At 54.0% G+C, this 20,965-nt stretch overlaps 9 protein-coding genes across 9 annotated transcripts; 4 read left to right on the forward strand and 5 right to left on the reverse strand.

Annotated features, from left to right (window-relative positions):
- Positions 1 to 171: 171 nt before the first annotated feature.
- On the reverse strand, positions 172 to 983 carry Malapachy_0135 (mediator complex subunit; the record flags this gene model as incomplete). Its single annotated transcript, XM_018134668.1, has 2 exons — positions 172 to 590; positions 617 to 983. 2 exons carry the CDS (start codon positions 981 to 983, stop codon positions 172 to 174), a joined length of 786 nt encoding a protein of 261 aa, XP_017991092.1.
- Positions 984 to 1,528: 545 nt separating this feature from the next.
- Malapachy_0126 (hypothetical protein) lies at positions 1,529 to 2,505 on the forward strand (the record flags this gene model as incomplete). The annotated part of the gene is made up of 3 exons (XM_018134659.1): positions 1,529 to 2,207; positions 2,237 to 2,369; positions 2,409 to 2,505. 3 exons carry the CDS (start codon positions 1,529 to 1,531, stop codon positions 2,503 to 2,505), a joined length of 909 nt encoding a protein of 302 aa, XP_017990949.1.
- A 1,326-nt stretch (positions 2,506 to 3,831) lies between these two features.
- Malapachy_0108 (26s proteasome subunit p45) lies at positions 3,832 to 5,106 on the reverse strand (the record flags this gene model as incomplete). Its single annotated transcript, XM_018134641.1, has 1 exon — positions 3,832 to 5,106. One exon carries the CDS (start codon positions 5,104 to 5,106, stop codon positions 3,832 to 3,834), a length of 1,275 nt encoding a protein of 424 aa, XP_017991136.1.
- Positions 5,107 to 5,241: 135 nt separating this feature from the next.
- Positions 5,242 to 7,899, forward strand: Malapachy_0100 (kinesin-domain-containing protein; the record flags this gene model as incomplete). Its single annotated transcript, XM_018134633.1, has 1 exon — positions 5,242 to 7,899. One exon carries the CDS (start codon positions 5,242 to 5,244, stop codon positions 7,897 to 7,899), a length of 2,658 nt encoding a protein of 885 aa, XP_017991142.1.
- A 27-nt stretch (positions 7,900 to 7,926) lies between these two features.
- Positions 7,927 to 8,854, reverse strand: Malapachy_0107 (pre-mrna-splicing factor 38a; the record flags this gene model as incomplete). Its single annotated transcript, XM_018134640.1, has 2 exons — positions 7,927 to 8,530; positions 8,568 to 8,854. The coding sequence occupies 2 exons, from the start codon at positions 8,852 to 8,854 to the stop codon at positions 7,927 to 7,929; spliced, it is 891 nt and encodes a 296-aa protein (XP_017991141.1).
- Positions 8,855 to 9,075: 221 nt separating this feature from the next.
- Malapachy_0095 (solute carrier family 12 member 3) lies at positions 9,076 to 12,615 on the forward strand (the record flags this gene model as incomplete). Its single annotated transcript, XM_018134628.1, has 1 exon — positions 9,076 to 12,615. The coding sequence occupies one exon, from the start codon at positions 9,076 to 9,078 to the stop codon at positions 12,613 to 12,615; it is 3,540 nt and encodes a 1,179-aa protein (XP_017990977.1).
- A 67-nt stretch (positions 12,616 to 12,682) lies between these two features.
- Positions 12,683 to 17,230, reverse strand: Malapachy_0102 (myosin 5; the record flags this gene model as incomplete). Its single annotated transcript, XM_018134635.1, has 1 exon — positions 12,683 to 17,230. The coding sequence occupies one exon, from the start codon at positions 17,228 to 17,230 to the stop codon at positions 12,683 to 12,685; it is 4,548 nt and encodes a 1,515-aa protein (XP_017991144.1).
- Positions 17,231 to 19,392: 2,162 nt separating this feature from the next.
- Malapachy_0127 (hypothetical protein) lies at positions 19,393 to 20,273 on the forward strand (the record flags this gene model as incomplete). Its single annotated transcript, XM_018134660.1, has 5 exons — positions 19,393 to 19,601; positions 19,630 to 19,704; positions 19,782 to 19,843; positions 19,871 to 20,136; positions 20,166 to 20,273. The coding sequence occupies 5 exons, from the start codon at positions 19,393 to 19,395 to the stop codon at positions 20,271 to 20,273; spliced, it is 720 nt and encodes a 239-aa protein (XP_017990950.1).
- A 25-nt stretch (positions 20,274 to 20,298) lies between these two features.
- On the reverse strand, positions 20,299 to 20,952 carry Malapachy_0104 (hypothetical protein; the record flags this gene model as incomplete). Its single annotated transcript, XM_018134637.1, has 1 exon — positions 20,299 to 20,952. The coding sequence occupies one exon, from the start codon at positions 20,950 to 20,952 to the stop codon at positions 20,299 to 20,301; it is 654 nt and encodes a 217-aa protein (XP_017991138.1).
- Between the last annotated feature and the right edge of the window lie 13 nt (positions 20,953 to 20,965).

The raw sequence follows: 20,965 nt of genomic DNA on the forward strand, positions 1-20,965 counted from the left end.
GGGGGGGGGCGGGGGGGGGGGGGGGGGGGGGGGGGGGGGGGGTCCTGGCGTGCGCATGCATGGACCAAACATCGACGCATGTTTGACCAGCCTGGTAGGCTCGGGACCTCCACCTCCTAACATGTCCACGTAGCCGTGGGGCGGCGACCGCGTCGTGCACGTCGTGATCATCTACGGATTGAGATCTAGATCGAACGCATCGTCGTCGTCCATAGCAAAGGAATCCAGCGCTGTGAGGGACGCCACGGGCTCCTGCGCCATGTTGTTCTCGTCCTGTGCAGGGCCGTCCGCAGCAGCTCCTGGCGCTGCGTCGGCCGGCATACTTCCTCCACTGGCTGCATCAGCATAAAGTATACCTTGCCGCATAAGTCTGTCACTAGGGAATGGCATCTCTTGCGGCATGGATGGGATAGCCGGATCATAGTAGGCAGCAGCTCTTGTCGCTTCAGGGTTGTAGTCTGCTTGTTGGGCACTCTGCGCATTGTGCGTAGCCCCTGCTTGCAACTCCGCAAGATGGTACCCTGGCGGCGCAGATGTATAGCGCGCGAGCCGCTGCGCATACTCGAGTACCATAGTAGCTGATAGTGGATCTTTACGTTAGAAGTAGACCACGTACCTTTTTCTGCTTTTGTTGTCTGCGTCCATAGCTTATTGCCGGCTTCGACCATTTCCTTGAGCTCCGTACGTAACGTCGAAATACGAAGAATCGCATCTCTTTGCTTCGTATCACGCTCTTTAATTTGTGCTAGAAGGGGTATCAAACGCGCCTGATTCACTTGGTGTTCGGCCGCCCGATCGACCAAACGCGATAACTGCCGGTGGGTATCTTGAAGTTGTCGGACCTGCGCACGCACCGGTTTGACTTGCGACGTAGGCGCTGTTTGTGTGAAGGACGAGGAAGCTGATATCGCTGTAAACAAGTCTATAGTTTGCTTCTCAACATCTCGCAGCGTGGCATGCACTTCCTCTTGCAGCGACGGCATGGTCGCCTACCGCCAACCTTGAACCGCTTGACCTGCTTGTGCCCTTCTCCCTCCACAAGGCCGTCACAACTTGGCGGCTTGTGCATACGCAGCAGCATGCCGCCCACATCGTCTTTGTATGCGGGGATCTTTTCTGAGAAAGAGCCTCGCAATGATCCTAATGCATCCAAAGACACAGATTCAAAACGTATGTCCTTGCCTCCGTCTTTGTCTAACGTGTAGCGTCCAGTTGGTCTCCTGCCTTGCGATTCGTACCTCGGAAACGAGCCGCGCCCTCAACACATCGACCATCAACTAAATCCATTGCTCTTGCCACTGTGCATACTGCCCCCTCAAATCCAAAAAGCGAAGCCACTCCTACCTCATCTAGCATACGAGCTCCTCCGCCATTGCTGATTCCCGCCTCAGAATTGGAACGCGACAAGCGCCGCGCACGGATCTTGGCGGAAGAGCGAGGTGATATCCCACAAAGAGAGTACCAAGATGATCAGGATATACCCAAGCCCAATCGCTGGCACAGATCCAAAACTGCGTACCTTCCCCGCATGAATTACGCCGCAGATTATGACCCTAGCCGCCCAAACGATTATACTCAGTTCAAGGCACAGGTCCAGGAATGGCGGATGCAACGTGGACTGTATGACGAATCTGAGTCGGACCATGATGATCGGCCACATAACCCTCGCTTTGCGCCTCCAACGTCCTATGCTCCTGTGGCAGGTCCATACAGCTTGATGGAGGTCGTAGCACCTTCGACACCTACTCCTACAGCACCACCGCCTCCGTCTGCCGCATTGCCTCCTGGCCCACCGCCCGTACCACCTCCTTCTCTGCAAGCCAGAACTGCCAAGGTGGAACCAAAGCCTAGTGCACCTGCCTTTGTCCGAGCTTCTGATCATCTTGATACCCCTCCTTCTCCACTGCCTATCTCCCAAGCTCAGGTGGACTCTGATCCATCTACATTTGCGGAACGACTCATGGCTAAGTATGGGTACAAAGAAGGGGAGGGACTGGGCGCCGAAGGGAATAAAGGCATTGTTACACCCTTGCAAGCGTCTCATATTCCTGCGAAAGGGAAGCGACGACGTGGCGCCATCATTAATGAGAATGTTGATGCTGAGCAAGAGTATACCAAATCGCGATACGGCAACCCAAGCGAAGTGATTGTACTCACTAGCTTCTCTACAGCCCAAGCTACGGAAGAAGAGCTGCGACAGGCCATTTGTACGTATGTCTGTCATGCTTATTATCAGCCACAGAATGCAAGCACTATGGATTTGTGCAAAGGATTCAATTATACCCGATGGAGAACGAGCAACGCGTGCAAGCTTTTGTTCTATTCACAGGTATGGCAGGTGCCTACCGAGCAGTCCGAGCTATGGATGGGTATGTACCTCTCTGGAAACAAAAAAATTAACGATACAGCTGGTCGTACGGAAACGAATACATACGTTGCCGCTATTATCCTGCGAGTTCTTTCCATGCCGGCCACTTTGTGGCCTTGCAATCTGGATCTACGTAGACAAAAAAGAGTCCAGCCACCGTGATTCGAACACGGGACCTAAGGTGGTCAAAGACCGGTAGACAATTACAAACCTTCGCTCTTCCAACTGAGCTATGGCTGGGTCACTGCCAAGTCGCTCGGAAATAAACGTATATGATCACCCATGATCATAGTATTGGCTCATGAAGAACTCAGTTTAAGTTGCCTAACGTCAAAGTGGTATTCATACAAGAACTTTGGCAAAAAAAATCCAGCCACCGTGATTCGAACACGGGACCTAAGGTGGTCAGAGACCGGTACACAATTACAAACCTTCGCTCTTCCAACTGAGCTATGGCTGGTAGGAGTTTCCATTGGGTGGGGAATGAAGCAATATAAGAGCTATGAATTGTTTTGAACCTCGCTCGCACGTACCTCTTCCGAGGTTCACTTCCCAGGTTCCCATCCATCAACATGGATGCGCACGACGTAGAGGCCGATAGGCGCAGGAATCCCAAGCGCTGGGAGCATATCGAAGATCGAATTCGGGCTCAGAGACAAACCAGTTTTCGCCAGATGGCGTCTACATCATCTCAGCCTTTATCCACTCCCGATTCTGATACAGAGGATGAGAATGATCGTCAGCATGATAAAGCGAATGGATTATTGCATTCTTGGATGGGACTCAAGTCACAATATATGCCCCTGGAATCGACAAGGGACTTCTGCAGTGCGTTTTGATGCATACTAACTTTCCTTCAGTGCGGGAGCGTAATTATTTGTCTTGGTCCAAGTTCTTTGCCTTGATTACCGTTCTTTCGGCTACAATGTTCTTGGATATCCAGATCCAAGAAACAGATAATCAATCACAGAAATATACGGGATTGATATCGTCTGATCCTGATACTTCTTTTCTTACACCCGGGCTTGTGAACCTTGCCATATCCACTGAGATGTCCTTGTCTTCCTGGGAAAGGGCGGGTCCGTCAAATACTCCCTCTTCTCAGCATGCATTCATGCTTGAGAATACAGTCACAGTACTGCAGAATCATCTAGAAAGCAACAAAACTTCTATGATGCCTTCCAAGTCTACGTCGAGACGAACTCACATTGAAGATCTGATTCTTGGCTCACTTTACTTTCTCGTTGCTTTCCTTTCGTGGATCTTGTCCACCTTTGATTACTTTAAATTATTGCGTGAGTTGGAGTCTGAACATACTTATCTGGATGAATGCGAAGGCCATTCTCATCCACTTGTGACAGTTCTTTCTATTTTCATTTGTTTCATGGTTCTTGCCACGGTCATTCTTCTGCTGGTGGAACATGAAATCCATACATAATCCTATATATTCACAACATAGTCTATTATGCATAGTAAAAGTGATCCGATTTTTTCAGGGCCTGCACTTCAAGAATGCCGCCCAAGAAGTGCTCGTGATCCAACTCCGTGGCGCCTTCTCGCAGCGCAATCATACCTGCTTCGACACAAACCGCTTTCAGCTGGGCACCGTTCATTTCGTCGGTCGAGCGAGCCAGTTCCTTGAAGTTGACATTGGGTCCCACAGCCATCTTCCGACTGTGGATTTCCATGATCTGTGCACGTGCTTCTTCGTTGGGCAAGGGGAACTCGATCTTGCGGTCAAGCCGGCCGGAACGAAGCAGAGCTGGGTCGAGGATATCAATACGGTTGGTAGCAGCGATGACCTTGATGCGCTCATCACTAGAGAAGCCATCCAGCTGGTTCAACAGTTCTAGCATAGTACGTTGCACTTCACGGTCACCCGACTTGTCGGAGTCGAAACGCTTCGTACCGATGGCATCAATTTCGTCGATGAAGATAATGGCCGGCGCCTTTTCTTTCGCGAGCTCAAAGGCATCTCGGACCAACTTGGCACCATCACCGATAAACATTTGCACGAGAGACGGGCCTGCTAGTTTGAGATAGCATGCATTGGTTTGAGCAGCACAGGCACGCGCCAAAAGGGTCTTGCCGGTTCCCGGAGGGCCGTACATCAAAGCACCTTTCGGCGGCTTAATGCCGAGGTTCTTGAACTTTTGCTCTTGCTGCATAGGAAGAACAATAGCCTCAACAAGCTCTTCAATCTGCTTGTCAAGACCACCAATGTCAGTATATGTCTCGGTGGGTCGCTCGTCGACTTCCATCGCCTTGACGCGTGAGTCGTATTCAGCTGGTAGTTTATCAAGGATCAGGTAGCTATCCTTGTTCACACCTATCAAGTCGCCAGGCTGCAGCTCGTTGGCAGGCACAAGACCGATGAGGGGCAAGAAGATGGTCTGGCGCGTAGACGTCTTGATCACAGCGCATTGGCCCTTGTGGGTGGACGGCTCCGCATGCGCACCTTCTTCCGCATCCTCGTCCACATCAGGATCAATGTCCAATATTTCCACTACATTGCCCACAAGGTAGGGCAACACCTTGTTTTGAGCAATCTTCTCGCTGTTATCCTTGATGCGTTCTTTCATCACGCTCTGTTCATGCCGCAAGCGCATATGCTCAGACTTCATCACACGAATCTCGTTCTCCAGCATACGCGTACGCATCTGAATCTCCTGGACATCCGCATCGCGGATCTCCTGTGGGAGATCATCCATGACCTTCGTGTCTGCCTCGCCACTCATGGTCGTCGTCGCACCTGGCCGCGCGCGCTCCTGGAGTCCCAGGCGCCACGCACTCCACGTTCGATCACCATCACGTGACGTTGCGCGTGAAGGGGAAGCGAGCGCGCAACACAACACCTTGACGTCGTCGCCAGCATGGATGTGGACGACGGCGGCGTGGCGAGCCACAAGCCAGCAGAACGTCCTGCTGGGTTTGTATCGCTCATGGACTCGTCCTCTATTATGACGCGTCCAACAACGCCCCGTACGCCGTTTATGCCTACGCCGCGGAAAAGGCATATACGGCCTGTGGTGCCTGTGTCTTTGTCTGCATCGACGTCCACTTCACCTACCAAGACTGGCAGTCCATTTCCGCCCAAGGCACAACCATTACAAGAAAGTCTTACAGCTAACGATGTACATATGGTAACGCCTGCGGTGTCGCTCCGCTCTCCTACGCGGCCGCCCACTGGACCCCGTGAGCTGCGCCCTGCGTCGGCGTTGGGCCCTACGCCGAGTGCACGGCCACCGCCGGAACGCACTACTTCACCTATCCGGCGTACGTGCACCGCGTCGCCTACGCGCAAAGTGGTACCGACGGACCCACCTGCCCGCACAGTACCTCCCACACGCCCTGCGACGTCCTTGGCCGTGAGCCGCCTTCCTTTTACATCGCGCACGCCAGGCTCCTCGTCGAGCGCTGTTGCGTCGACATCACGACCTGTCCGTGCCAAAGTGACCGAAGGTATTTTGCCTGTGCACTCCGCGCCGGACCTACGAAAACCGCCTGCCTCGACGCGGGCTGTTCGCGTGGGCGATCGGCCTATGCCAGCGCGACTTCCTCGTCCTCCTTCCCCCAGTGAACGCATTGATGTACTTTCCCTCGCTAGTGAAATTGGTGAAGGCTCTTTTGTCCTGCATCAAGATGATACCCCTATTGCAGACTCTGTGCAAGTGCATGTACGAGTACGCCCCCCGCATGAAGAAGAAGAGTGTGCGTGGGTTGTGGATCCCGACTCCGCGACGATCATGTTGGATCCTGCTATTGCGCAAACCAAGGCGCAGCCCAATGTAGGCCTGCCCTACCATCTTGATGGTGTGCATACGGGCAGCTCCAATGCGGATGTCTATACTACAATGGCACGGCCTCTGGTTCATTCTGTCTTGCATGGCTACCATGCAGTGATCTTTGCATATGGCCAAACGGCAAGTGGCAAGACCTTTACCTTGTCTGGGGATGAAGATGGGCTGGAACCTGGTGTGATCCCTCGTGCGATCCATGACCTGTTCCAAGGTATTTGCCAAGGCGCTGGCGAGCGTGAATATTTACTACGTGTCAGCTATTTGGAAATATGGAACGAGATTGTGAAGGATCTTTTGGAGCCTACGAACCATCCGTTTGTTCGTGACGATCGACGACTCGGTGCCAACGCTGTGCGTGTCGCGCCCCTGCATGAAGCTGTGGTGACTTCGCCTGCGCAAGTCTTCCGCTTACTAGCGCGAGGCGAAGCGAATCGGCATGTAGGTGCTACGGATTGGAACGAACGATCGTCACGCAGTCACACCTGCTTCAAAATTACTGTCGAGTCGTGGGATCGGGATCCCAGTGCCCCGAAACCATACCGTATTGGTGAACTGTCGTTGATTGACCTGGCAGGGTCAGAAAGGCATTCCATGCACAGCACGAACCGTCGTGCTGAAGGTGGCAATATCAACAAGAGTCTCTTGAGCCTGGGCAAGGTCATCTACGCGCTCTCGGAAAAAAGCCATCGAGGCGCCGCGATGGCCAATGCGCATATTCCCTACCGTGATTCCAAACTCACACGCATTCTGCAAAACAACCTCAACGGCCATGCACGTATTGCTGTGGTATGCACGCTCAATCCTAGTCCCACAATGGTGGAAGAGAGTTTGTCTACGCTGAACTTTGCTCGTCGCATTAAGCATGTGGCTGTGAAGGCAGAGCGCAACGAGTACGATGGCGATCTTTCCTCGCTGGACGAATCGCATGCTCTCCTGGCACGTTATAAGGAGGAGATGGGTACTTTGCGTGCGCAAGTGGCTGAACTACGCACCGCATCGCAGGACACGTCGGGCATCGGCCCACCCTCGCTGCAAAGCGTGCAAGCGAGGCTCGACGAGTTGGGTGCTTTGATTTTGCAGAGTGGTATGGCCTCGGCTTCGATTCACGATGCCGGGCCTCCCCATCCGGTCTCCCCAGCAAAGCAGCGCGGATTTACCTTTGACGATCCACTAACGCGCGTCCAGGAAAAACTGCACGCGGCACTCAATAAGATCCATCGATTGGAAAAGCAGCTCGCGCGACGGCTGTCGCTTCCTGCTGCTGCTGGCTCCGACGAGGCGGCCAAGAACGATTTAATTCGCGACTTGATGCATCAAATCCGCGAGCTGGAAACCGTGTGTGACGCACAAGCCCAAGAGGCGCCTCGCCAAGTGCGCGAGGACGTCGAAGCGGAATGGGCGGATCGCGTGGCGATGGCCGATGAACTGATCCAAGAACGTGATGCGTTTATCCAGGAACTTAGCCAGGAATGCCGCCGTTTACGTCGTGCAAACGAGGCACTTACGCGCTTAGCTCACGACCAAACTGCTGCGATGGTCGAGCAGATCGCCGCCGTGGACAAGCCGCCTGTGATGTCGCTCTTTGCGCCGCACCTACGCCCAGCCACCGTGCTTGGCGTGCAGAAACCTTTGAGAGCCACGGATCTTAGTATTGATACAGGTTCGTCTACGTCAGGCACCGAGGACTTATCGTCCAGCGACGTGGACGAGTTGCTGGAATCAGCTATGTAGTTAGTTGTACAATAGATGTAATCTGGTTTACGCAGGTGACACAGATCGGCTAGGCGAGCGAGAACGGAACGCAGGCGATGGCGATCGGCTAGGCGAGCGAGAGCGGAATGCAGGAGACGGCGAGCGACTTTGCTGCAGTCGTGCATGGAGTTTTTCTTCGTCGGAGGCCGACTGCTGCGATGCATACCCTTCGTCGCTACCTGACGCATCTTCTGCCCGTGCGCGAGTGAGCCGCGCTTGACGCTCCGCGCGTACACGATCCGCGTGCTCGTCACGTTCTCGACGTTCCTGCCGCAGCGCTGCCAACGAGTCGTCGCTCTCACTACCGCTCTCCAGCCCTTGTGAATCCCCTAACACCATGGCCTCTTCCAATCGTGACCGGCGCGGCCGTAGACCTTCGTTGGCTTCAAGAACAGTACGCTTGGTGAGCCGCGGTAAGATCAGGTCACAGACGCGTTCTTCTGTCAAGAGCTGATCAATAAATTCGTCCATGTGCGAGAGAGAGTATTGTCCTGTCATATCACGCCACCGGAGCTTCCGATAATCATTGAGCATCGGCTCTAGTGTCTCGTATACGTCCATCGAGGGGTATGTGAGGCGTACGTACATTGCAGCGACAGCACGCAGGTATCTGCGGCAGCAGTTAGATCTTTCACATGCATACATACTTCAAGTCGTCCGCAGCTAGATATTCTTCAATCACGCTCTTTTCCGGCTGGATTTGAAGCAGCTTGCACACCAAACATAGAAAGGGGCTAGGCCGTAGCATACCATATGTGCCACCCACGTACGTGAGCTCGGCGGCCTTGTCCACCAGCGTCGCTGCTGTCAAGGCAAAGCAGTCCTGCTTCCAGTACGTCGAGTCATAAATTCGCGTACGAATCACACGCTCGACCAAGAACTGAGGGTTGGTCCCGTGGATCGACAAGGCCCCATGCGCCGTGGTGTTCGCCATGCAGGCAACGTGCGCTGTGCGTGTGGATGGATGGTAGGGGTCGTTCGCTCGTCAGGACCGCACGTGATAGATCAATCCGCAGGAGGCAGGCTGTCTGAGCGCGCAAAGACAAGACGTGCGTGTCTCCCACGTCCGCGCTGGTTTTCCTCCACTCGCTCGTGGATCACGACAGGAGACAGCTTGGCGGCTAGTCCGAGAGACGACTTGGCTAGTTAGCAGCCATGTCGCGCTTCATCTCTGCTGACGAAGCTGATTATGCCTCACTTCAGGAGCAGCTGTTGCGACGCTCCACGGACCAAGAGTCCGACGATGCGCATGCGGATCCTGCGGCAGTGCAGGATACCTCGGCTGTCGCTGCCGAGTCTGCTACACCGTCGAAAGCACCTTCGCTGCATAGACGTAACTCGGACAACAGTCAGGTTGCGCCTCCGACCTCCAACGCTACACCGACCAAGAAGAGCGGTCTCCCCGATGAGGCGACGGCCGCTGCTGTGCTGCATGGCCGCAGCCAGTCGCGCGCCCCTGGTGGTCTGAGTGGCGCGCCGCTGGGCGAACCGGCCGTTCGTAAGCTGGGCACTTGGGACGGTGTATTCATGCCTGTCACACTCAATGTGCTCGGTATCATCTTGTTTTTGCGTTTTGGCTTTATTCTCGGCCAGGCTGGCTTGCTAGGCGCTTTGCTCCTCTTGGTCATCAGTTATGCGATTGATACACTCACTGTACTGAGTCTCAATGCCATCTCTACCAATGGCCAAGTGCGAGGCGGCGGTGCGTACTATTTAATTTCCCGCTCGCTGGGCCCCGAGTTTGGCGGATCGATTGGTTTGATTTTCTTCTTTGGCCAGGCGTTCAATGCGGCCATGAACATCTTGGGTTTTGTCGAGAGTTTTGTGGGCGTGTTTGGTGAGTCGGCTGCGTCGGGTCTCTTTCCAGAAGGGTCCTGGTTCCTCTACTTGTATGGCACCGTGGTCCTATGGCTTTGCACCTTGGTGTGCTTGTTTGGGTCCTCGCTATTTACGCGGGCAACATTGCTGCTCGCTGTTATTCTGAGCTTTGCAGTGATTAGCATTCCGCTCTCCTCGTTCTTGGTTGAGCCGATGGAAGATGCAGCGCGCGACGTGTACTATACCGGCTGGAGCTGGATGACACTTTCCGAGAATCTCTGGCCGCATTTCACATCAGGTGCAGCGGGCTCCTCTACGGCGCCCAAGCGTGAAAACTGGTGGACCGTCTTTGGCGTGCTCTTCCCAGCGGTTTGTGGTATTCTTGCCGGTGCGTCCATGTCTGGCGATCTGCGCAAGCCTAGCAAGAGTATTCCCAAAGGCACCAACTGGTCGCTGATCTTTACTTTTGGCTTGTATGTCGTGACATTTGTGATCATGGCTTGCACCGTTTCACGCGAGTCCTTCTACCTGAATGTAAGCATTCTCGGCGACGTCTCCTACTGGCCGATTGTCATCGTTCTGGGCGAGTTGGCCTCCTGTGGCTTTTCTGCCTTGATGGGTGTGATGGCCTGTGCCAAGGTGTTGCAAGCCATTGCGCGCGATGACCTGCTGCCTTTCCTAGCTCCCTTTGCCCAAGGCACCTTGCATGGCGACATCCCGACGTATGCCGTGCTCTTTACAGCGGTGCTGTGCCAAGCGGTATTGCTTATGGACTCGATTAACTTGATTGCTCAGTTCGTGACGATGACCACGCTGCTCACCTTCGGCGTACTTTCGGCAGCGACTATGGCACTCAAAGCGGGTGGCGCACCGTCGTTCCGTCCTTCGTTCCGGTACTGGAATATCTGGACAGCTGGCGCTGGGACTGTCATGTCGTTGGGAGCCATGATCCTGACCGATGCATATACGGCAGCATTCTGTATCGCGATTACAGTGATCCTCTTTATTATGATCCAAGTGTTCTCACCGCCGAAACCATGGGGCGATGTATCGCACAATGTAACCTACCACTTTGTCCGCAAATACCTGCTACGATTGGATGAGCGCAAAGGTCATGTCAAGTACTGGCGACCGCAAATCTTGCTCTTGGCCAACAATCCCCGCACCGAGTGGAACTTGATCATCTTCTGCAACTCACTGAAGAAGGGAGCCCTGTACATCCTTGGGCACGTCCTCAAAGGTGAGTTTCAGGAGTGCTTGCCGGAGCTGCGGCAATGCCACCTGGCCTGGCTCAAGTTGGTCGATGTGAGTCGCATCAAAGGCTTTGTGGATGTGGTCATTGCGCGGGATGAGCGTGAAGGTGCCCGCAACCTGTTTCTCTCATGCGGTCTCGGCGGTATGAAGCCGAATATTGTGGTGCTAGGTTTCCCCTCTGTACTGCAACGCCCGAGTGAACTTCGACGTGGACCCATTTCGCGTGCCACACAGGCTGGGACCTCGAAACTCTCCACCGAAGCGGCGCCTGTGGCTTCACCGATCCGATGTGCGACGTATGTGGGCATTCTGGAAGATGCTTTGGCGCTAAACAAGGCCTTGGCTGTGGCTTATGGCTTTGATGCTATGGATCTTCCAGGTCCTTCGAAAGTTGCGCAGTACGAACGCACCGACAGTGACCAGTACATTGATCTATGGCCCATCCAAATTGCTCATAATACGCAGACGGACACGCCCACGTGGGATACCTATACCATGGTACTGCAGCTCGGTACCATTTTGAGTCTCACAGGGACATGGAAGCGTCACAAGCTTCGTGTGAGTGTATTTGTGGAACACCCGAACGAAATTGATGCAGAGCGGACGCGTGTGCGAACACTATTGGACAATTTGCGCATCCCAGCCTCGTTGCGTGTGTTTTGTTTGTCGGCAGGCCATGTGCCACGGTACGATGCCATCGTGCAAGGCAAGCGTGCGCTGGACGATGAAAGTAGTCGCACGCTGAAGAACGACTCATGGTGGCAGCACGTATGCGATATGCGGCAAGCACAAGAGCAGTCCAAACTGGGTCGCTCCGAGCCTATCAACGCATCTTCTTCGTCTGCATCACGACGAGCTAGCACGGACTCTCTATCTAGTCAGTCCGCGCGACGCAAGAACACGCGTCAGTTTGGTGTAAGCTTGCCAGAAGAGCATTTGGCGTTCCACTACAACAATATTCGTCTGGGTCTCGCCCACCCACGCTCGCATGATCTGAGCGATAGTGACAGCGAAATGGACGACATGGACGACGATGTGAGTCTCCGTGATGATCTGGAGGCTGAGTTGGCATCGCTGGCGGTCGACTGGGACCCCAAGTACTTGATCAATCCGAAGCGCGCACAGCGTCGCGAGCGTGAGCGTCTTCAAGGCGATAGCTCTGTTTCTACCTCGTATGGTACGTTGTCGTCATCGCAACGGACTGTCACGCCTGCGACTGTGCAAACGGACAGTCGACGTCGTGGCCGCAAGTCTACAACTTCGCCTCTCATTTCCAGTGCGTCGACATCCCCATTGCGATCCCCTACAGAGCCACCAACCCCTCGTCGTGTACGTACGCTGCCACCGCCAGCGATCGATCCTATCGCTTTGGATCATTTCGCGTTATCCTTCAACGACCTGCCGAATTTGGCACAGTACTTGATTCTTAATGAGCTCATTCGAAATCACTCGTCTCGCAGTACTTCTGTGGTCCTCACAGCGCTGCCGGCGCCGGTGCCAGGTACCTCCTCCAACGAAGGAGACAGTCAAGCGTACTTGCTGCAGCTTCGAACGCTGTATGGCGGTGGCCCCCCGATTCTCGGTGTGCATGCCACGACGCTGACGATGACCATGATGCTGTAGTTTCGCGCATCCTCATGAACACCACGCTCACTGTACGTACATAAACGTAACCTATCATCTGTATACACTATGCCACCTTGCTTGCCAGGTTCCGTAGGAGCGGCACGTTCAGGTAGGCGGGGCAGTACGTCTCGATGCCTGTCACTTCACGTGGGACAGGGAGCTCGTACGGGCCTGCTTCGTCGACCTCGGGCGGCAAGAGCAGGTAATCGTTACGGTCGTTGGGTACAACGCGGCTGGCCACGGCCTTGAGGATATCGGGGGAGATGGGGTTCTCGTAGTCTGCCACATGGTAGTGACTTATGAGCTTTTGGATTTGCGTCGGCGTCAGCATCCAGCACACGTCGTAAATGATATCAATATCGCTCATCGTCGCCTTCTTCAGCTGCAGCAGCTTGGTGGCCTGCAACAGGTGTTCCAACTGCAGGGAGCCTTCTGGCATATCATGCGACTTGCACCACTCTTCCAGACGCGTGATGTTGTACTGGATCTGCATTGCACGCTTCCACGAGCAGAAGTTGCGTCGCATTAACAAGTCGTTAAAGGACGTCACACCAATCATCTTGAGCAGGTCTGTAATCACCTGCTGCGTGACGCTCGGCTCGACATAGTAGCTCTTCAGGCACTTCCAAATCTTGTTCAGCAATGCCAAGATGTCGTCCATCGTGTACGAGGGCGCATTTGTGCCGGCCAACAGACGGTTCAACAAACGACTACTCGAGTCGTTGGTCACAAAGCCAGGCAGCGACTGCGACTCGACAAGCGCAGGGACAACCATCTTGTTCAGCCGCTTCTTCGCCTCCTGCATCCACGTATGGTAAATATTGTACTCCAGCGAATCCAAGTCGTGCTTGACAATCGTCACGAGGCGCTCGTAGTCGCCCCACTCAAACTCCCGCGCCGACCCATCAACACCTGGGCCGATGCCTTGCAGCATATCGCTCTCTGCAATGCACACAAACGACAGAATCTCATGCACATTCGAGAGCCAGAAAATGCCGGGCACAATCGCATCGTCCCCATGGAACGACATGACATGCTGCTGGATGGTCTGCATGACGTTGGCCAAGAACCGCTCACTCGCACGGACCAAGCCATACTTCCACATTTCGTTGGTGACCAGGCTAATGAGGTGCGCTGGGAACAAGACTTCCTTCGGACCCGGCGGGTTCTGCAGGCTCGGCGCAGGGATCTTGAGGTACTCGATGAGTCCATGGAGAACATCCTCGTCCAACTGTACTTCGTCTTCGAGCAACTCAATAATCTCCTCCGACGGCGCAGCCCGCACAAGATCCTCATCAACCACCTCTTCCAATGGCTCCTCGACATAGTCGCCACTAGCGCTCCGCTGGCGAGGGCCCAGTGGCACTGTAGTTCCATTGCGCTCGTTCTGGGCATTCGCACGGCCCAGCTGCTCGCGCAGCATCGCAATCTCGTTACGCAGGGACTGGACCACCGAGTCCGGCGCCTCGACCGACCGCAGCTGCGATTTCAGCGTTCCAATCTCCACCTCCAAATCGCGAATTTGGCCACGCGCCTGGACCAGCTCTTGCGAAAGCGCCTCGTGCTCGGCCAACAGTGCTTCGTGCTCTTCCGCAGGCACACTGGGCTTTTGCACTTCCTCTTGGAGACCACGTGCTCGTGCATCGAGGGCCTCGTGGCGGTTCTGCCACGAGGAAAGCTGCGCTTCCAGCTCTGCTAATGCGGCCCGCAGGTCCTTGTTCTCACGCGTACGGTCTTGGAGACTTTGCGTGAGGTCCACAACTTTGTTCTCGAGTTTGTAGGACACTTCCTGGAAATGCGACGCACTCTTCGCCTCTGTACGACGCTCGACAAGCGCCTTTCGAGCCAGCTTACGGCGGTAAAGCGACTGCAAGAGCGTCACATGGCGCGTGCGCTGCAGCGCTGCACGGCGGGCCAGCCAGCCACGTACAGCCGTCTGCAGTCGTGTTGCGTGGCCATTTGTACGTGCGTGCAAGAACGCTGCACGCGCTTGGTGTCCACGCACGGCCGCTTGGATGCGCACCGCCGCCTGCGACGCCTGCCGCAAACGCTGGCGCTGCAGCGCACCACGCGCCGCCGTCTGCAGCAGCAGAATGGCCCGCATCTGCCGCGCGACTTCGTACGCTGCCTCCGCCTGACGGCGACGAACCATAGACTGTATAGCCAGTACACCCTTCTGCAATGCACGGTATCGCGACTGCATAGCGTACCTACGCCACGCCGTCTGGATCGTGCAAGTACGATTGTTAAGGACATGGCGACGCATTTGCTCAAACGAGGCCAAGACACCCGCACGGAAAAATACTTTGGTCTTACCAAAGTGGTACTTGTCCTTCTCCACGGTCGCTGCCAGAATCTTGTGGGCTAGATCACGCACCTTCTCCAGTGAGGTCATATCCCATAGCTTGGAAGGAACGAGCAGGTAGTACCGCTCCACAAAGTCGGCAAACGTCCAGCGGCTTGGGTAGCCGGCACAGCTAATACGAATCGTTTCCAAGACACCACAGGCACGAAGCTGACTCAACACATTCTGCGGTTGGACTTCCCAGGCCATCTTCATATCGTTCGGCTTGATACATCGGATGTAATGCACTTCCGTGGAATTAATCGTCTCCATGAGCGCGCCCAACGAGGCCTTGAACTGCGTGCCCAACGTTGGCTTCTTCGCCAAATTGCTCGGCCCCGACACCTTGCGTGACGAAGTCGCTGGCTGGGCAGCGTCAGTCACAGCGCGTGCCGAGAGGACGGCCTGCAGGAACGGCGAGGTGGTTGTGCTAAGCAGCGACAAGTGTTCCTCGGGAAGTGTATCCTTGTTCTTCTCCATGAACCCATCCACATCGTACGTGACGTCCAGGGCATAGTGGCGCACCGTAAATGCACTCTGCGCTCCGAAGCGCGGCTTGGCCAAGAAGTCTTTAAACTCAGGCTTAGGCTGCAGCTGGCCATACACTTTCTGCAAGAACGACGAATCATGACCCGAAGGCAAACGCGACTCTTCATCCAGCAATGATAGCAATCCAAACTTGGACTCAATCATATCAATACACGGCTGGTTGTCTGAGAAGCTGATAAATTGCCAAGGAATCTCCTCCGCCACATATTCTTCCTGCTCAAGCTTGAACACATGAGTGTTAAACTCGTGCTGCAGTCGCTCGTTGGCATAGTTGATGCAGAACTGCTCGTAAGAGTTCACCTTGAAGCACTCAAAGCCGTAGATATCCAGCACACCGATCATAGTAGCCGCTGCCTTGGCATCCGAAGGCTCCAGTGTCTTGTTCATTTCAGCCACAAGCCAATCGAACAGGCAGGTATACACGTACTTGGCCACGGCGTCACGAACCGCAGTCGCTTGTACCTGGTTCAAGTTCGAGACAATCTTCTCACCACGCAGCTGGATCTGACGCTTCAATGTCCACTTACGCAACTCCCCAGCGTCAACACCCAGGAACCCAGCCGCACGTTGAAGCGACGTGTCATCTGGCGAGATCTGTGCATCGTTACGCGTGGCTGTCACTGCAACGTTACCGAGATGAAGCAACGCAGCAAGAAGCGTAAAGATCTGTTCTTGACGCTCCTCTGATACGCCAATGGTCAAGAAGGCATTCACCGTTGCCCTGAACTCCGCAGCATCATCCACACCAGCAATCTCGTGATGATCAGGTCCACCCTGGCTCAGGTAGTGGAACTGCGAGGCATGCTCCAGGAAGAGCTTTGCTTTGAGTTCCTCAGGTGCACCAGCACACAACTGATAAAAGATATGGTAGTTTCGCTCCACCTCAGGCTGGTATACCAATCGAGAACGCTCAAGCAAATACGTGCGCATCTTGGCACCAGCGATTTCATGGCGATCGTCGAAAATGATCTCCAGATACTTGCCGAAACGTGACGAGTTGTCGTTCCGGGTCGTCTTGGCATTACCAAACGCTTCCATGATAGGGTTCGTCGCAAGAATCGCCGTCTCAGTTTCACTCATTCCTGATGGGTTTGTACGACGAAGAGACACTGTGTCAGGATCTTCCACAGTTGCGAAATAGCGCATAATGTATTTGGCGGACATGGTCTTACCAGCACCACTCTCACCACTTACGACGATCGTCTGGTTCTTGCGGTCACGGATCATGCAGCGGTACGCATCCTCAGCCACGGCAAACAGGTGTGGCTCCAACTCTCCACGTCGCCGTCCAGCGTAGGCCTGAATAATTTCCGGGCTGTACAGATTCAAATCAAAGAACGGGTTCACAGCAATAAGTACAATACCGGAGTATGTATAGATGATCCGTTGCTGATAGCGATTCAAAATGGTATGCAAAATAGAACCCTCGTTTAGGTGGCTCAGCGCTGTTAAATCATCCGATGCTTCCAACAAGGGCGGGTTGCGAAGCGGCGGGAGCTCTTTGTCCACACCACCGGGAGCTTGAATCTTGTCCAATGTTGTCTCCACGACATGCTCTGTGCCCGTATCGTCCAGGACAAATACCATAGTCACATGGCCATCATCTTTCACGTCCGGCACCTTGCTTAGCGTGGCACTCACCCAACCTTGCTCATCGTGAGGAAACCACGCTTTCGTGCCTGCCTCGTATGCATCAAGAGGCTGTGAATGTGGCGCCATCTTTCCGCTACGCTAGGCGCGCAGAAATATACAAAAGTATACAAAAACAGACGTCACCAAGTCACGCGCTACTGACACGAACCAAGCGTCCAGTCGTGCTCGTATGTCACAATAGGGACAAAGTCGGAGCGTGCGCAACACTTACATCGGCGGCGGAGACGCCCTCTCTGCTGTCAGGGGCTTATTGTCACGTGTAATTGCACGTGATACGAGACGTGACGCGATGGTGGAGGCGAAGGAGAGAGGATAGAGACAGACCCCGCGGGCGGTTTGTTGTCTCGGCAGGCCACGAAAGGCGTGCGCAATGTCGCATGCTGCCATGACAGTATCCACTCCCAAGTCGAAGCGGCAAGCTCAAGCGGAACGGGCTAGGGCTATATCTGTATGTTCGCTCTGAAATTTCTAACGCTAGCTCTCAAATATGCTTTCTACACGGCTTCGATACGCTATCTTCAAAGTGGAGAATGGATGGACCAGGCAGTCGCTATCAGAAGTGGAAAACTTGTATTATCGTCGAAGGATGAACTTATCGCAATCGTCTAGCAGCTCTGGAAGTGCTTTCCAGACGCCAGAAAAAGAGGCATCGTTGAAACCTAAGTCGAGAATGACTCCGCCATCCCCGACGCATCGCTCACACGCCTCTACGCGCACACTTAGCCAGGCTGCAGATGGCTCCACCTATGCATCCTTCTGGAGTAGGCTTGATGGAGCGCGCACGAGCCCTCCGCAGCATAACAACGTCTCCCGTTTGGAGAATGCCCGCTCGCAAGACGTATCGGATTCATCTAGCGGAGACCGCACGCATGCACCTCCCTCTGACGGAAAGTCTACGCCTAGTACTGGGATGCCAGCACATACGCACATGCCTGCGGCTCCGAGTGCTGCCTCAGACTCTGAAGGAGCCAAGGTGCATGCAAACCAGCCCACGACGCCGCGAGCTGCTCGTGCCGAATCTGCTATATCATATACCAACAGTGAGGGCGAGGCACCATCGAAGCGAATCAAGGTGGACCCTGTCCCTCCTACCATACGATAAGCAACGTATTATCGAGACTGTACGCAGTCATTGCTTAGATACCTGGCCATGACGTAGCCGTTGGAAGAGGAACGACTTGATATATTCTTACATAATCTAACACGAACAGTGCGCACACCACCGCGCTCGTACCACACGTCCGTCCGACTTGTGCTTTTGTTCAGCGTATGGCATCGTCCTATGTAGAGGCAGGCGTGCCTAGTAGCTCTGAATTTCTTGCACATGCCCTGTACTCTATCCGTCGTTCAGAATTACTGAGTGAGCTTCCTTCAGTACGTGTATTCTTTTATTAACAACGTAGCAAGATGGGCTGTCAACTTTGCTAGAGCAATATGCGCCAGGCTACCAACGAGCGCGAAACGATGCAGTTACGGATGAAATTCAGCCAGAAAATGCATCACTATTGTGCTGCGATGCTATTGCTTCTCGCTCGTGGAGAAAAGTAGCGCATGTGGCCGCCGTATGCATTTGTTCGCCGTTGCCGGATACTGCGTCCGTATCTACCGCAGACCTGGGGCACACGGTAGCATGGTGGCAGGTTCGGCTTTTAGCTCTTATTAAGCTTCAATTTTTCCAGCAGATGCGTGCTGAGTTCAACGCTTTATGGACAGTGATTGAATCCCTTCAAGTTTACGGAGAAGACGATGCGACCCTTGTCTCACTGGCGCATACCAGCCATATCCCCTACTCATTTCACATTCTTCATGGACAAGCTCTTTTCCACAGTGGGTACCGCCGGGAAGGCGTAGATGCCATGTGGTATGCATTGCATCAGGCAAGGTATGCTGCTTCTCATGCCGATGATTCCTCGTACCAGATCTGGGTGAGTCGTTATATTCGTACCGGAATGGTACTCGCTTCCCTCTTGGTGGAAGCTGATGAGATTCCTGCGGTTCATTCCGTGTTGCGAGCGATACAGGCTTTTGTCGACGAAGTGCATTATCAAGACCCCTATCTTTATTTATGTGCATCCAGATTGTATATGCAAATGAGCGACATGAAATCGGCGCGCAATTCCGTTAAAAAGGCTGAAATATCTGCAAATCTGTCCGATACTACGTTGGCCATGACCATTCGAATACACCAGGCTCTCCTATCACGCTTTACGGAGCCGCACGCCCTTCAGATGTTCTTAAGTGATGAATCACTCACAGACACAGAACTAGCAAGTCAGTCGTTTGTCAACACGTTGGCTCTAGAACACTTGTACACGGGCGATGTGATGCACAGCATACAGCCATTAGAAACACTGCTCCATCGTCATCCGATCACTTTCTCTACGTCACGCGCATTGGGTGCCAACCTCCTTGCCCTTCAAGCTATTGGGACAAAAGAGTACGTTTGATGCCTGACTAACCGCTAGTGTTCAAGAAGAGAAGCAGAATGTTGTTAGGCAGCTGGTGCAATGGGCGGCCGAGGATCCTACCTGTGTTGACCCGTGCGTCCGGTCATAGTATGGAAGCGTGTATCCACGTAGTTTGGCAGGTGGCCACCATCCCACCCCGACACAAACAGCGGCATGTCGATCTATTTTGTATCGTTTGTGAGTTCGGTTTTGTTGTTTGTGGCTGTACTTTGTGCGTATATCTTCCCTAACGTCCTAGTATCCTACTGGCAACGTGAACGTTTATGGTCCCTTTTATCGCAATCGACGCAGACGCGCATTCTTACCTGGCTGGAGTATCTGCATCTGCGTGGAGGCGGCGTATACAGCCGGCTGACCGTATTTGACTGGCACGCAGCACGAAATGCAGGCCTTTCTAGCGATATGTTTGATATCGAAGCAAATATTCTCGAAGGTGATTCACGCGTAGGACTAGACGAAGCGGGGATGCAAGAAGTGCATCAAATGATGCAACAGTTTGGCATCGTACGTGAAACTGCACAACTGACTACAAGTCCTTTGACGAAGCGAGGCTTCGCAGGCATCGAGCTATGCTACAGAAGTATAACATCGATCCACAAACGGGCATGCCATTAGATGCCAAGGCTATCACACGTTTGTAATACTATTTCTTGCTTGTAGATATGATTATCCGAGACGGAGACCCAGCACAAGACCAGCAATAAAGGTGGCACGCTCCTGGAAGTTGCTCGTAAGGAACTCGACCATGCGGTTCCAAATGCGCACAAGAGGGTACTGCGTCATACCACTCTTCGCCTTGTCAGCAGGGCCAGCCAGACGATCCACCGACGAGTTGTAGCTGGTCTGCAGACTCTTCCAGTCGATTGTGATCAGACGCTTGGATGCCAGGTATTGAAGAAGCACGTACGAAGCACCGAGGAGCACGGCAATAAGCTTCAAACCCTTCTTGATAAAGATGCCAGCGCAAAGACCACATACAGTGCCAAACGACAACTTGTACAGGTTCACAATACTTTCTGGTTCAGGCTTCGAACCTGGCATGGGGATCTCATGCTCCTTCGCAAAAGCGGATTGGCATTCAATGTGGTTCTTTTCCGAGAACAACGATTGTCCTGCAAGAAGAGAGCCACCAGCCACGAGGCCGAGTGACGCAATAAATCCGGCACGAGGCGCAGTGCGAGGGAGTGTGCGGGCCACACTCGGCGCAATGTACGACCGGACAGGCATAGCACACATACGCGAGACAGGCTGCACACGCAAAGTGCGGCTCATCATAGGCGAGGGAGCAACAAGACGACGGAAGAACGGACTCACAGACATGGTTGATGGGAAG

The sequence above is a fragment of the Malassezia pachydermatis genome (genome assembly GCF_001278385.1).
Source record: "Malassezia pachydermatis strain CBS 1879 chromosome Unknown scaffold6, whole genome shotgun sequence".
Classification (NCBI taxonomy): Eukaryota; Fungi; Basidiomycota; class Malasseziomycetes; order Malasseziales; family Malasseziaceae; genus Malassezia; species Malassezia pachydermatis.